The 17,767-nt window shown below is 43.1% G+C and overlaps 1 protein-coding gene across 1 annotated transcript; it reads left to right on the top strand.

Moving 5' to 3' along the window:
• Positions 1 to 3,618: 3,618 nt before the first annotated feature.
• LOC128448733 (mucin-2-like) lies at positions 3,619 to 7,809 on the top strand (the record flags this gene model as incomplete). Its single annotated transcript, XM_053431505.1, has 3 exons — positions 3,619 to 3,945; positions 4,240 to 4,624; positions 7,643 to 7,809. Coding segments are annotated over 3 exons (879 nt in total), but the record flags the coding sequence as incomplete, so codon positions are not given.
• Between the last annotated feature and the right edge of the window lie 9,958 nt (positions 7,810 to 17,767).

Raw genomic sequence — 17,767 nt, 5'->3', positions numbered from 1 at the left:
ACTACCCCAACTACAACAACCACTACCCCAACTACAACAACAACGACCTCTCCAACTACAACAACCACTACCCCGCCTACAACAACCACTACCCCAACTACAACAACCACTACACCAACTACAACAACCACTACCCCAACTACAACTACCACTACCCCGCCTACAACAACCACTACCCCAACTACAACAACCACTACACCGCCTACAACAACCACTACCCCAACTACAACAACCACTACCCCAACTACAACAACAACGACCTCTCCAACTACAACAACCACTACCCCGCCTACAACAACCACTACCCCAACTACAACAACCACTACACCAACTACAACAACCACTACCCCAACTACAACAACCACTACCCCGCCTACAACAACCACTACCCCAACTACAACAACCACTACACCAACTACAACAACCACTACCCCAACTACAACTACCACTACCCCAACAACAACAACCACTACGCCAACAACAACAACCACGACCCCAACAACAACAACCACTACCCCAACAACAACATCCATGACCCCAACAACAACAACCACAACCCCAGCTACAACAGCCACTACCCCAACAACAACTACCTCAACTACAACAACCAATAGCCATATAACCATGGCCGTAACTACAACAACCACTACCCCAACTACAACAACCACTACCCCAACTACAACAACCACTTCCCCAACTACAACAACCACTACCCCAACCACAACAACCACTAACCCAACTACAACAACCACTACCCCAACAACAACAACCACTACCCCAACAACAACAACCACTACCCCAACAACAACAACCACTAGCCCAACTACAACAACCACCACCCCAACAACAACAACCACAACCCCAGCTACAACAACCACTACCCCAACAACAACAACCACTACCCCAACAACAACAACCACTACCCCAACTACAACAACCACTACACCAACTACATCAACCACTACCCCAACTACAACAACCACTACCCCGCCTACAACAACCACTACCCCAACTACAACAACCACTACACCAACTACAACAACCACTGCACCAACTACAACAACCACTACCCTAACTACAACAACCACTACTCCAACAACAACAACCACTACCCCAACTACAACAACCGCTACACCAACTACAACAACCACTACCCCAACAACAACAACCACTAGCCCAACTACAACAACCACCACCCCAACAACAACAACCACTACCCCAACTACAACAACCACTACACCAACTACAACAACCACTACCCCAACTACAACAACCACTACCCCGCCTACAACAACCACTACCCCAACTACAACAACCACTACACCAACTACAACAACCACTACACCAACTACAACAACCACTACCCTAACTACAACAACCACTACCCCAACAACAACAACCACTACTCCAAAAACAACAACCACTACCCCAACTACAACAACCGCTACACCAACTACAACAACCACCACCCCAACAACAACAACCACAACCCCAGCTACAACAACCACTACCCCAACAACAACAACCACTACCCCAACAACAACAACCACTACCCCAACTACAACAACCACTACACCAACTACAATAACCACTACCCCAACTACAACAACCACTACCCCCTCTACAATAACCAGTACCCCAACTACAACAACCACTACACCAACTACAACAACCACTACCCCAACTACAACAACCACTACACCAACTACAACAACCACTACCCCAACTACAACTACCACTACCCCAACTACAACAACCACTACCCCAACAACAACAACCACTAGCCCAACTACAACAACCACCACCCCAACAACAACAACCACAACCCCAGCTACAACAGCCACTACCCCAACAACAACAACCACTACCCCAACTACAACAACCACTACCCTAACTACAATAACCACTACACCAACTACAACAACCACTACCCCAACTACAACAACCACTACCCCAACTACAACTACCACTACCCCAACTACAACAACCACTACCCCAACTACAACAACCACTACCCCAACTACAACAACCACTACACCAACTACAACAACCACTGCACCAACTACAACAACCACTACCCTAACTACAACAACCACTACTCCAACAACAACAACCACTACCCCAACTACAACAACCGCTACACCAACTACAACAACCACTACCCCAACAACAACAACCACTAGCCCAACTACAACAACCACCACCCCAACAACAACAACCACTACCCCAACTACAACAACCACTACACCAACTACAACAACCACTACCCCAACTACAACAACCACTACCCCGCCTACAACAACCACTACCCCAACTACAACAACCACTACACCAACTACAACAACCACTACACCAACTACAACAACCACTACCCTAACTACAACAACCACTACCCCAACAACAACAACCACTACTCCAAAAACAACAACCACTACCCCAACTACAACAACCGCTACACCAACTACAACAACCACCACCCCAACAACAACAACCACAACCCCAGCTACAACAACCACTACCCCAACAACAACAACCACTACCCCAACAACAACAACCACTACCCCAACTACAACAACCACTACACCAACTACAATAACCACTACCCCAACTACAACAACCACTACCCCCTCTACAATAACCAGTACCCCAACTACAACAACCACTACACCAACTACAACAACCACTACCCCAACTACAACAACCACTACACCAACTACAACAACCACTACCCCAACTACAACTACCACTACCCCAACTACAACAACCACTACCCCAACAACAACAACCACTAGCCCAACTACAACAACCACCACCCCAACAACAACAACCACAACCCCAGCTACAACAGCCACTACCCCAACAACAACAACCACTACCCCAACTACAACAACCACTACCCTAACTACAATAACCACTACACCAACTACAACAACCACTACCCCAACTACAACAACCACTACCCCAACTACAACTACCACTACCCCAACTACAACAACCACTACCCCAACTACAACAACCACTACCCCAACTACAACAACAACGACCTCTCCAACTACAACAACCACTACCCCGCCTACAACAACCACTACCCCAACTACAACAACCACTACACCAACTACAACAACCACTACCCCAACTACAACAACCACTACCCCGCCTACAACAACCACTACCCCAACTACAACAACCACTACACCAACTACAACAACCACAACCCCAACTACAACTACCACTACCCCAACAACAACAACCACTACGCCAACAACAACAACCACGACCCCAACAACAACAACCACTACCCCAACAACAACATCCACGACCCCAACAACAACAACGACCCAAACAACAACAACCACCACCCCAACTACAACCCCCACTACCCCAACAACAACTACCTCAACTACAAAAACCAATAGCCATATAACCATGGCCGTAACTACAACAACCACTACCCCAACTACAACAACCACTACCCCAACTACAACAACCACTTCCCCAACTACAACAACCACTACCCCAACCACAACAACCACTAACCCAACTACAACAACCACTACCCCAACAACAACAACCACTACCCCAACAACAACAACCACTACCCCAACAACAACAACCACTAGCCCAACTACAACAACCACCACCCCAACAACAACAACCACAACCCCAGCTACAACAACCACTACCCCAACAACAACAACCACTACCCCAACAACAACAACCACTACCCCAACTACAACAACCACTACACCAACTACAACAACCACTACCCCAACTACAACAACCACTACCCCGCCTACAACAACCACTACCCCAACTACAACAACCACTACACCAACTACAACAACCACTACACCAACTACAACAACCACTACCCTAACTACAACAACCACTACCCCAACAACAACAACCACTACTCCAACAACAACAACCACTACCCCAACTACAACAACCGCTACACCAACTACAACAACCACTACCCCAACAACAACAACCACTAGCCCAACTACAACAACCACCACCCCAACAACAACAACCACTACCCCAACTACAACAACCACTACACCAACAACAACAACCACTACTACAACAACAACAACCACTACCCCAACTACAACAACCGCTACACCAACTACAACAACCACTACCCCAACAACAACATCCACTAGCCCAACTACAACAACCACCACCCCAACAACAACAACCACTACCCCAACTACAACAACCACTACACCAACTACAACAACCACTACCCCAACTACAACAACCACTACTCCAACAACAACAACCACTACCCCAACTACAACAACCACTACACCAACTACAACAACCACTACACCAACTACAACAACCACTACCCTAACTACAACAACCACTACCCCAACAACAACAACCACTACTCCAACAACAACAACCACTACCCCAACTACAACAACCGCTACACCAACTACAACAACCACCACCCCAACAACAACAACCACAACCCCAGCTACAACAACCACTACCCCAACAACAACAACCACTACCCCAACAACAACAACCACTACCCCAACTACAACAACCACTACACCAACTACAATAACCACTACCCCAACTACAACAACCACTACCCCCTCTACAACAACCAGTACCCCAACTACAACAACCACTACACCAACTACAACAACCACTACCCCAACTACAACAACCACTACCCCAACTACAACAACCACTACCCCAACTACAACAACAACGACCTCTCCAAGTACAACAACCACTACCCCGCCTACAACAACCACTACCCCAACTACAACAACCACTACACCAACTACAACAACCACTACCCCAACTACAACAACCACTACCCCAACTACAACAACAACGACCTCTCCAACTACAACAACCACTACCCCGCCTACAACAACCACTACCCCAACTACAACAACCACTACACCAACTACAACAACCACTACCCCAACTACAACAACCACTACCCCGCCTACAACAACCACTACCCCAACTACAACAACCACTACACCAACTACAACAACCACTACCCCAACTACAACTACCACTACCCCAACAACAACATCCACTACGCCAACAACAACAACCACGACCCCAACAACAACAACCACTACCCCAACAACAACATCCACGACCCCAACAACAACAACGACCCAAACAACAACAACCACCACCCCAACTACAACCCCCACTACCCCAACAACAACTACCTCAACTACAACAACCAATAGCCATATAACCATGGCCGTAACTACAACAACCACTACCCCAACTACAACAACCACTACCCCAACTACAACAACCACTTCCCCAACTACAACAACCACTACCCCGCCTACAACAACCACTACCCCAACTACAACAACCACTACACCAACTACAACAACCACTACCCCAACAACAACTACCACTACCCCAACAACAACAACCACTACGCCAACAACAACAACCACGACCCCAACAACAACAACCACTACCCCAACAACAACATCCATGACCCCAACAACAACAACGACCCAAACAACAACAACCACCACCCCAACTACAACCCCCACTACCCCAACAACAACTACCTCAACTACAACAACCAATAGCCATATAACCATGGCCGTAACTACAACAACCACTACCCCAACTACAACAACCACTACCCCAACTACAACAACCACTTCCCCAACTACAACAACCACTACCCCAACCACAACAACCACTAACCCAACTACAACAACCACTACCCCAACAACAACAACCACTACCCCAACAACAACAACCACTACCCCAACAACAACAACCACTAGCCCAACTACAACAACCACCACCCCAACAACAACAACCACAACCCCAGCTACAACAACCACTACCCCAACAACAACAACCACTACCCCAACAACAACAACCACTACCCCAACTACAACAACCACTACACCAACTACATCAACCACTACCCCAACTACAACAACCACTACCCCGCCTACAACAACCACTACCCCAACTACAACAACCACTACACCAACTACAACAACCACTGCACCAACTACAACAACCACTACCCTAACTACAACAACCACTACTCCAACAACAACAACCACTACCCCAACTACAACAACCGCTACACCAACTACAACAACCACTACCCCAACAACAACAACCACTAGCCCAACTACAACAACCACCACCCCAACAACAACAACCACTACCCCAACTACAACAACCACTACACCAACTACAACAACCACTACCCCAACTACAACAACCACTACCCCGCCTACAACAACCACTACCCCAACTACAACAACCACTACACCAACTACAACAACCACTACACCAACTACAACAACCACTACCCTAACTACAACAACCACTACCCCAACAACAACAACCACTACTCCAAAAACAACAACAACTACCCCAACTACAACAACCGCTACACCAACTACAACAACCACCACCCCAACAACAACAACCACAACCCCAGCTACAACAACCACTACCCAAACAACAACAACCACTACCCCAACAACAACAACCACTACCCCAACTACAACAACCACTACACCAACTACAATAACCACTACCCCAACTACAACAACCACTACCCCCTCTACAACAACCAGTACCCCAACTACAACAACCACTACACCAACTACAACAACCACTACCCCAACTACAACAACCACTACAACAACTACAACAACCACTACCCCAACTACAACTACCACTACCCCAACTACAACAACCACTACCCCAACAACAACAACCACTAGCCCAACTACAACAACCACCACCCCAACAACAACAACCACAACCCCAGCTACAACAGCCACTACCCCAACAACAACAACCACTACCCCAACTACAACAACCACTACCCTAACTACAATAACCACTATACCAACTACAACAACCACTACCCCAACTACAACAACCACTACCCCAACTACAACTACCACTACCCCAACTAGAACAACCACTACCCCAACTACAACAACCACTACCCCAACTACAACAACAACGACCTCTCCAACTACAACAACCACTACCCCGCCTACAACAACCACTACCCCAACTACAACAACCACTACACCAACTACAACAACCACTACCCCAACTACAACAACCACTACCCCACCTACAACAACCACTACCCCAACTACAACAACCACTACACCAACTACAACAACCACAACCCCAACTACAACTACCACTACCCCAACAACAACAACCACTACGCCAACAACAACAACCACGACCCCAACAACAACAACCACTACCCCAACAACAACATCCACGACCCCAACAACAACAACGACCCAAACAACAACAACCACCACCCCAACTACAACCCCCACTACCCCAACAACAACTACCTCAACTACAACAACCAATAGCCATATAACCATGGCCGTAACTACAACAACCACTACCCCAACTACAACAACCACTACCCCAACTACAACAACCACTTCCCCAACTACAACAACCACTACCCCAACCACAACAACCACTAACCCAACTACAACAACCACTACCCCAACAACAACAACCACTACCCCAACAACAACAACCACTACCCCAACAACAACAACCACTAGCCCAACTACAACAACCACCACCCCAACAACAACAACCACAACCCCAGCTACAACAACCACTACCCCGCCTACAACAACCACTACCCCAACTACAACAACCACTACACCAACTACAACAACCACTACACCAACTACAACAACCACTACCCTAACTACAACAACCACTACCCCAACAACAACAACCACTACTCCAACAACAACAACCACTACCCCAACTACAACAACCGCTACACCAACTACAACAACCACCACCCCAACAACAACAACCACAACCCCAGCTACAACAACCACTACCCCAACAACAACAACCACTACCCCAACAACAACAACCACTACCCCAACTACAACAACCACTACACCAACTACAATAACCACTACCCCAACTACAACAACCACTACCCCCTCTACAACAACCAGTACCCCAACTACAACAACCACTACACCAACTACAACAACCACTACCCCAACTACAACAACCACTACCCCAACTACAACAACCACTACCCCAACTACAACAACAACGACCTCTCCAACTACAACAACCACTACCCCGCCTACAACAACCACTACCCCAACTACAACAACCACTACACCAACTACAACAACCACTACCCCAACTACAACTACCACTACCCCAACTACAACAACCACTACCCCAACAACAACAACCACTAGCCCAACTACAACAACCACCACCCCAACAACAACAACCACAACCCCAGCTACAACAACCACTACCCCAACAACAACAACCACTACCCCAACTACAACAACCACTACCCTAACTACAATAACCACTACACCAACTACAACAACCACTACCCCAACTACAACAACCACTACCCCAACTACAACTACCACTACCCCAACTACAACAACCACTACCCCAACTACAACAACCACTACGCCAACTACAACAACAACGACCTCTCCAACCGCTACACCAACTACAACTACCACTACCACAACTACAACAACCACTACCCCAACTACAACAACCACTACCCCAACTACAACTACCACTACCCCAACTACAACAACCACTACCCCAACTACAACAACCACTACCCCGCCTACAACAACCACTACCCCAACTACAACAACCTTAACACCAACTACAACAACCACTACCCCAACTACAACTACCAATACCCCAAATACAACAACCACTACCCCAACTACAACAACCACTACCCCAGCTTCAACTACACCTAACCCAATTACAACAACCACTAGCCCAACTACAACAACCACCACCCCGACAACAACAACCACAACCCCAGCTACAACAACCACTACCCCAACAACAACAACCACTACCCCAACTACAACAACCACTACCCCAACTACAACAACCACTACACCAATTACAACAACCACTACCCCAACTACAACAACCACTACCCCGCCTACAACAACCACTACCCCAACTACAACAACCACTACACCAACTACAACAACCACTACCCCAACTACAACTACCACTACCCTAACTACAACAACCACTACCCCAATTACAACAACCACTACCCCAACTACAACAACCACTACCCCGCCTACAACAACCACTACCCCAACTACAACAACCACTACACCAACTACAACAACCACTACCCCAACTACAACTACCACTACCCCAACAACAACAACCACTACGCCAACAACAACAACCACGACCCCAACAACAACAACCACTACCCCAACAACAACATCCACGACCCCAACAACAACAACGACCCAAACAACAACAACCACCACCCCAACTACAACCCCCACTACCCCAACAACAACTACCTCAACTACAACAACCAAAAGCCATATAACCATGGCCGTAACTACAACAACCACTACCCCAACTACAACAACCACTACCCCAACTACAACAACCACTTCCCCAACTACAACAACCACTACCCCAACCACAACAACCACTAACCCAACTACAACAACCACTACCCCAACAACAACAACCACGACCCCAACAACAACAACCACGACCCCAACAACAACAACCACAACCCCAACTACAACAACCAGTACCTCAATTACAACAACCACTAACCCAATTACAATAACCACTACCCCAACAACAACAACCACGACCCCAACAACAACAACCACGACCCCAAAAACAACAACCACTACCCCAACTACAGCAGCCACTACCCCAACGACAACAACCACGACCCCAACGACAACAACCACGACCCCAACAACAGCAACCACTACCCCAACCACAACAACCACTACCCCAACGACAACAAACACTACCCCAACAACAACAACCACGACCCCAACAACAACAACCACGACCCCTACAACAACAACCACGACCCCAACAACAACAACTACTACCCCAACTACATCAACCACTACCCCAACGACAACAACCACGACCCCAACAACAACAACCACCACCCCAACTACATCAACCACTACCCCAACGACAACAACCACTACCCCAACGACAACAACCACGACCCCAACAACAACAACCACCACCCCAACTACATCAACCACTACCCCAACAGCAACAACCACGACCCCAACGACAACAACCACGACCCCAATAACAGCAACCACTACCCCAACCACAACAACCACTACCCCAACGACAACAACCACTACCCCAACTACAACAACCACTATCCCAACTACAACAACCACTACCCCTACAACCATGGCCATAACTACCACATCCACTACCCAAACTACAACAACCACTACCCCAACTACAACAACCACTACCCCAACTACAACTAGCACTACCCCAACTACAACAACCACAACCCCAACTACAACATCCACTACCCCAGCTACAACAACCACAACCACACCTACAACTTCCACTAACCCAACAACAACAACCACTACCCCAACTACAGCAACCACTGCCCCAACTACAGGAACAACTGCCCCAACTGCTGCTGCCACAACCACAACTGCTGCTGCCACCATATCTACAACAACCTCGACACAGGCAGCTACAACTACAACAACCACTGCCAGTGATGCCTGTTGTGTCAGAATGGGAATGCTGCATCTGCTGATTGGACTCCTCATTTTCATCTCATTTTAGATTTCAGAAAAATAGTGGAGTAACCTTTGAATCCACTGGAAGGACTCTGGGAGAACCTTTTGAACTTTGGTCTTTTGTTTGCTTCCTGCCATGTTTGATTGGTATTCACAGATTATACATTACCTATTTAGTCCAAAGGGGATAGGGTCTGGGTGAAGTTAAGTGAGCTAAGTCAGCACCAATGATATTGACACATGCACACAAAACTTTCACTTTTGTTAAATTGATAAGCCTTAATTTAAGAGAAACATAAATAGCCTCATGGGAACATAGTCACTTGGGATTTCTTCAAAAATCTGTGTTTATATTTGAAGTGGACTGAATGCTGTTATACATTTGATCTTATTTAACTTTTTTTGCAACTTGTACAACTATCATACCTTATTTAATAATAGTACCATACTAAATTGTGGCAAAAATGGAAGTCAAACTTCAGGAATAATTTTCAATATATTAACTATTTAAAACATGTTAAAGCTTTATTGCATGCTTCAAGTGCAAGTTTTTACACTATTTAATATTATTTTAATCTCAAATTTTTATGCAAATGTGAATCAGTACAGGTGCGAGATGTTAATCAAATAAAATACCATTGTTTCTTTTAATTCTCTTAATTAATTTATTAATTTATTACTTTTCTTCAGACTTTTTTCATGGAAATGTAGGAAAATACTTGTTGTGGTTACTCTTCTGTATATGACACAAATTTCTTTCACAAGTAGATTAAGGCCACAAAAGATGGGAATAATGATAAATGTGTGTTATTACACAAAAGAATAAAATATTTACTGTATTATATGTTATAATCATTCATTAAACTACTAAAAAAAATCTTCATTTCTATTGTTAATCCTCTTCCTGATAAAATCATATCATGAGGTCAACAACAAAACAACAGACATTTGTAAACATGGGAGTTTACTTTCCTCCTTGTGATAAGGTCGGGTTTGCTCGGGCATAGCGTCCAACCGACAACTGTGGGAGACAGAGGAGGAGACAGCGAGCCTACGACAGCAACATGCACTGTACCATCAAATAAATACTATAAAGTTCATGTAGTACTGAGGTTTAAAAATATACAGCACTATAAGATTACCCAGTGCAGCCCGACCACAGGACGGAGACAGTGTGTCGGTATGGACCTGGCCTTTTACAGAAACCTCTTCAGAGAGGAGAACAGACTCGTTACAGCCAATCACCAATAAAGAAAATGAATGAACTACATTCAGATTCACTAGAGGTTAGTAAATTAAAAAGTATATCTATATGCTTCGAATAACAATTGTTACGTTTTCCCAGCTGCTTTAGTAGAGAAACCTTTTCTTTTCTAGATATGGACATGAATACATAATTTGAATACACGTATTCAAGAACATGAATTAGTTTTTTTTATTATGACAGCAGCAGGATGTGTCACATGCTTCTTCTTGTACGGGTGAAGCCGGAGTTCTGCCCAAACACGGCTCAGACAACTACTGGCAGTATAGCAAAAGTTTTCTAATAATTATTCAATGATGATAAATGGTTTAAGTACAGGATGTCTCGAGGGATGGAATGGCTGAATTGTGGATTCAATTTAACTTGATTTGTTATATTCTCTCAGTTCACAACAGTAACTTTAAAAACAGTAAAAAAGTTTCTGTGTGTGACCCAGCTACTAAATTAATGGTAATAGTGTTTGGTGCATTACAGTGAGTGGTCAGATAAACATTCAGTTACACTATTTTAAATCTATTTGATAAAGCTTGTATCAGTCAACACAGCTCAGTCGATGCTGGAAGCTGAATGACACGCTTCACATCCACCTGATGCAGTTTCTTAAAAATACCACAGTGGGGCAGATGTTGACAAAGAAAAAAGAGGTGGTCATGGAGAAGAGAGACTGTTTATTGTTGTTTTATCCCTTTGTGGAGCAGAGATGCAGAAGGATTAGAAAAAGTCTTTGTTACCAGGCTTGACTATTGTAATTCCCTGTGATCAGGCCCCACCACTAATTCTTCATCGCTCTCCAGCACGTGGCCAGACAGGAACATTCACATTTCTCCTGAATTTGCTTCACTGGCTTCCAGTTAAATTTGAAAAATAATTTAAAATGATTCTTCATGAGGGGCTTTGGTTGTATCGAGAACCATTTGCTTCTGAAGAACCTTTTTGACCAAATCATTTGCAAGGGTTCTTTGTTAGACTAAGGGTGCCATTAATAACTGTTTTTATTTAAAGAACGCTTTTGGAAGAAAGAGTTGTTCAAGGATTTCTCAAAGCAAGAGTATTGTAAGGATTAGAAACCTTCACTTAAATGTTCTTGACCTCTTAAATTTCCTTTTCAGTTTCTATTATTTCTCCGTGTGCACACGGCACTGCAGTCGCATGACATTTTATGGGCAGTGGCAGGGCGTTTGCCTATATGCAAATTTGCATCTTCCAAAGATATTGGCATTCATCAACATGAGAACACTGAGTTTTATTATGAAAGTTCTGAACAACAAACTAAGAAAAATTCTGAAGAAAATCATGGTAGATGAGGTAGATCAAACCAATTATAGCCTCCAAAACCTAATGCTGAACATCTTGCAACAACAACAGTCCATGGTTTGCACTAATTGAGGCATTCTTGACAGACCATGGAATAACAGCTTAATACAGATCACTTATACCAGTGTCCCTAAATTCACATTCAAGATTCCTTTATTGGTCCAAGGGCACTTAGACGGGGGGGTAGGGAGAGTCCTCTTGGACTTAAACAGATCCAGGACTGGTTCATATCCAGGTATGTTTGTGTCAGTCATTGAACCAGTGACCTTCCAGTCTAATGTCCATCTTGTGTAATGAGTGTCGACTCTGTGCTGTCACTGAAGTTATCCTCTAACTATTTTAGTTCTATCATATTGTTCTGACATTACCAGTGAATGTGTTGTCAAGGTGTGATCTCCTGTGTTGAAAGGCACAAGTATTTAGAGATTAATGTAATGACGCACTTTTATTGGCTAGGTTAGAAGCGATCTAAATGCCAAGACTGGTTTAGCAAGAAAATCATGTTGAATCTATTTGCTAACATTGCATAAGGATAACAATAAAACAGGTGTGTTAGCTTCTCACAAATCTTAAGTTATATTTATCAACCTGTCCCTGAAGAGTCTTAATTGTATATTCATACTTGTTTTGTCTCTTTCTGGTTGTGTCCTATTTACATCACTTTAAAGTAGTTTGCGTATCTTTCAGCCTTTTTGCTCATTTTATTGTCTCTGTGTTGTCATTTGCTTGACTTTACAAGAAGAAACATTAACACTCACTTGACACGGAGGTTCTGGACCAGGGTACCCCCTCCCCCTCTCTGTCCATGCTGTCTGTAAATCCAGTGTTTTATTATTTTGTCAGTGTCCTCACAGCAGCAACTAGTCTGCTGTCAACCTGTGCAGGACAGGAGATAAAATACAATTTTAGAGGTTTTGCAGATTATTGTTTATCCTGCTGTAATACTATTTCCTCATGAGTGAATATAGGGACAATGGGTAAAATGACGCTGCATCTATGAGCAGCACTTTTTCTATCAGGGGCAATTTCGGGGTTAAGTATCTTGCCCAAGGACACTTCGGCATTCAGATTAGGAAGACTTTCAATTCAGTCTCCAAAAGTGAAATTGATTATTTCCCATTGTTTAGGCGTTGTTGGCGTCCTCACACAGAAACAGTTCCCACACAAACAAACATCTGAAGCATCTGTGGGAGTTTCTGTTTGTAGTTTCTAATAATTAAGTCGGCGGCAGCTGAGGGTTGGCACGTTATTGTTTATCCTGCTGTAGTACTATTTCCACATGAGTGAATATAGGGATGATAGGTTAAATTACTTCAGCTTCCAGAAGCAAAAATGTATTACTCAAATTGTTTTCTCTTTGTTGGCGCCTTCACACAGAAATGGTTTCCACCCACGCAAACACAATGTCTCTATCTACCTGAAGAATAACATACTTTTGTTTCTAAAGGCCTGAGATATAAATAGAGAGAATGTGGAATCAATTCAACAACAGGAGGTGTGGTAATATTGCTAAAGAACATCAACAATACAGCACAACACACTATAGAGAACAATACTATATATCTATAATCAATTTCTTCATTGACATAACACGCAAAAAATATTTTGAGGTCAACAGCAAATTAAGAAATTTCAATCGGGGCCTGAACTAATTCACAGCAGCCATCTTGACCTGGAGTCATATTCAGTCCCTGTAGAACAAGATCTTTGCGATTGGAAATTTCTGTTTGACCATTTCATGTCACGATGTCTCCAGGTCTAATATCCTGGAAAACAGTTCAACCAAAGTTACACTGATTCTAAAAGAGAAGAAAACATTTTAATGGACATTAAACATAACAGAGCACCAAAATATAGTTTTAAACTTCTGACTTATCTTCACATGAACTCTTCATTTAAACTTTAAGTCTAAAGTCTCATTAAAATGAAACGTTAATGTGTTGATAACAACTTACTGCACAGCTGTTGGTAGCTTTAGTGCTTTGGCACCTTCGATAACTGAAAACAACCTCAAGTTAGCTCAACGTTTGAAGTATAAAAACATTACTGAATGACAAGATGTTCCTGAGAAGCAGGTTTTAGAACTGAGAGAAAATGTCTGCTGAGAGTTGTTACTGTTAGCTGCTAGCTAGAGCAGCATTCTCCTGCAGGGCCGGAGCAAAACCATCGACCTGTTTTTCTAATGTTTATCTTAACACTTTCCGCATAGTTTTGTGCAGCACATTGTGCTTGCACCTGGAAAGAAATGTGTTGTATAAATAAGGCTTAGCTTGCTTGCTGAGATTGAAGTAAAAATAGAAAAGCGGTGGTGTCAGTTCAGCAGTAGGTGAGGCAATGTACCAGAGAATACAATACTGGGAATACTAACCCTACTGACTTTAATACAATTCTTTATTCATTCGATGATTATACTGCACTTAAAAATGCAGAATGACATTAAAACTTGGCTTGTAAAATAAGATTAAACACTGATTTGAAATTATTTAGTATTTGAAAATACTAGAGCAAGTGCCAGGATGGGGGGGGGGGGGGGGGGGGGCTGCTGATCAATGAATTCATGAATTTGTGCACAAAAATCACACAAAGCTCTCACTTTGTTCTTTAACAAATTCTCAAATTGAATATAAAAAAATTACAAAATGACATTGGCTGTGTTTTTCATAAGGCACTGTGATATTTTCTTTGATATATGTAGATAGATATGAAACCTATAGTAAAACGATTGGTGTGGACCAGACAGGTTTGGTATAACTCCTGCGACGATGACACTGCTGCATGTGAAGTATCTCAATGAACTGTTGCCACGTCTGCAGCTGTCAGACAGCTCTTTTTCCATTAAGTTTAAAAAATGACCATCAATGTACATGAAAAAGATTTAAGCATTAGAATAACAGAAAGAGAGGTAGGAGGGACTAAGTCGATATTGAAACTACCATGAAATCTTTTATGTAATGATAGAAGCACTTATGATAATTATAAGAAAAAAAATTATTCGGTCAAACCCACAGCTGGGACTTCTCCCTCTCAGAACACAGGCTGATGCATAACATGGTCATTGATTTTTGCTTTTATTTTATTTTGGGTTCTGATCAAATTATACAACAATATTTTAATGAAAATTATGCTGCTAATAGAAGTTTGTTAACTCAATCCTCAATCAGGTGTCAAATGTATACATTTTACGAGGGAGTTATATTTAATACAAATGCAAACTGAGCAAAACCATGGGAATGTCCGAAGATCTAATGGTTATCATTACAGTTTGGGAGATAAAATGTTTTGATTTTGATAATTGTGTAACATTCTAATACATCAGTAAATATAAGCTACAACTTGTGAGGCTTTTTATGCTCTAGACATATTTTCATAATTTTCCATGGTGTTTTAAAAGATTCTTTCAAATTGGACAGAAAGTTACTTTGTGACATGAGTTTTTGATCCTGAGGGAAATGTAGGTCTATGTTTTATACTTTTTCTTTTTGGTGGACAATCCTAAAGAGGTGAACAGTGACGAAGTTAAAGTAGGTGTGTTTAGGTGTGTTGATGTGTTTTCTATGTGACAAAAGAGAGAATGACAGTTTGAATGATCACGCTGTAAAAATGGAAACACGCCCAATCACTGAGATATTCAGACATGTATCAGTCATACAGGCGTTCATCACCTGTAGAGTATATAAAGTGCCTCCGTGTTGATGAGAGGTCGTATAAGGAATCTACTGAACTTACCTGTTCATCATGATGAAGCTGCTTCTTTCTCTGAATCTCATCTGGGCGCTCTCCAGCACAGGTAACTAATTATCTCTACAATACTGATTCAGCAGCTACAACAGTACCTCTTTTAAATCTAGTTTTAAAAATGTTAACAATAATATTCACCAGCTGTTTGTTCCACTTAAAAGAAGTAATTTAATGTCCTTGAAAATATAAGGAGGCTCTATAGATCCTCAGAGGATATATTCATAAGTTACAGTACAGCAGTACAAGAAACAGACTAAACAGGTAGGAAGCAGATGAAATAATTTAGAGTCATGTACAGTGCTGTGAAAAAGTATTTGCCCCCTTCCAGATTTTTCGATTCAGATCATCAAACAAATTTTATTATTAGACAAAGATAACCCAAGTAAATACAAAATGCAGTTTTTAAATCATGATTTCACTTATTAAGGGGAAAAAGCTATCCAAACCTACCTGGTCCTTTGTGAAAAAGTAATTGCCCCCTAAACCTAATAACTGGTTGTGCCACCCTTGGCGGCAACAACTGCAATCAAGCATTTGCGATAACTGGCAATGAGTCTTACACATCGCTGTGGAGGAATTTTGGCCCACTCTTCTTTGCAGAATAGTTTTAATTCAGCCACATTGTAGTTTTCTTTTAGTATAAACTGCTTGTTTAAGGTCATGCCACAGCATCTCAATCCGATTTAAGTCCAGACTTTGACTAGGCCACTCCAAAACCTTTATTTTGTTTTTTTGAGCCATTCAGAGGTGGACAAGCTGGTGTGTTTCGGATCATTGTCCTGCTGCATAACCCAAGTCCACTTGAGCTTGAGGTCAAATCTGA

The sequence above is a fragment of the Pleuronectes platessa genome, chromosome 9 (assembly GCF_947347685.1).
Source record: "Pleuronectes platessa chromosome 9, fPlePla1.1, whole genome shotgun sequence".
In the NCBI taxonomy this organism is placed as follows: domain Eukaryota; kingdom Metazoa; phylum Chordata; class Actinopteri; order Pleuronectiformes; family Pleuronectidae; genus Pleuronectes; species Pleuronectes platessa.
Note: the sequence above shows the minus strand (reverse complement) of the source record. Positions and strands in the feature narration are given on the sequence as shown.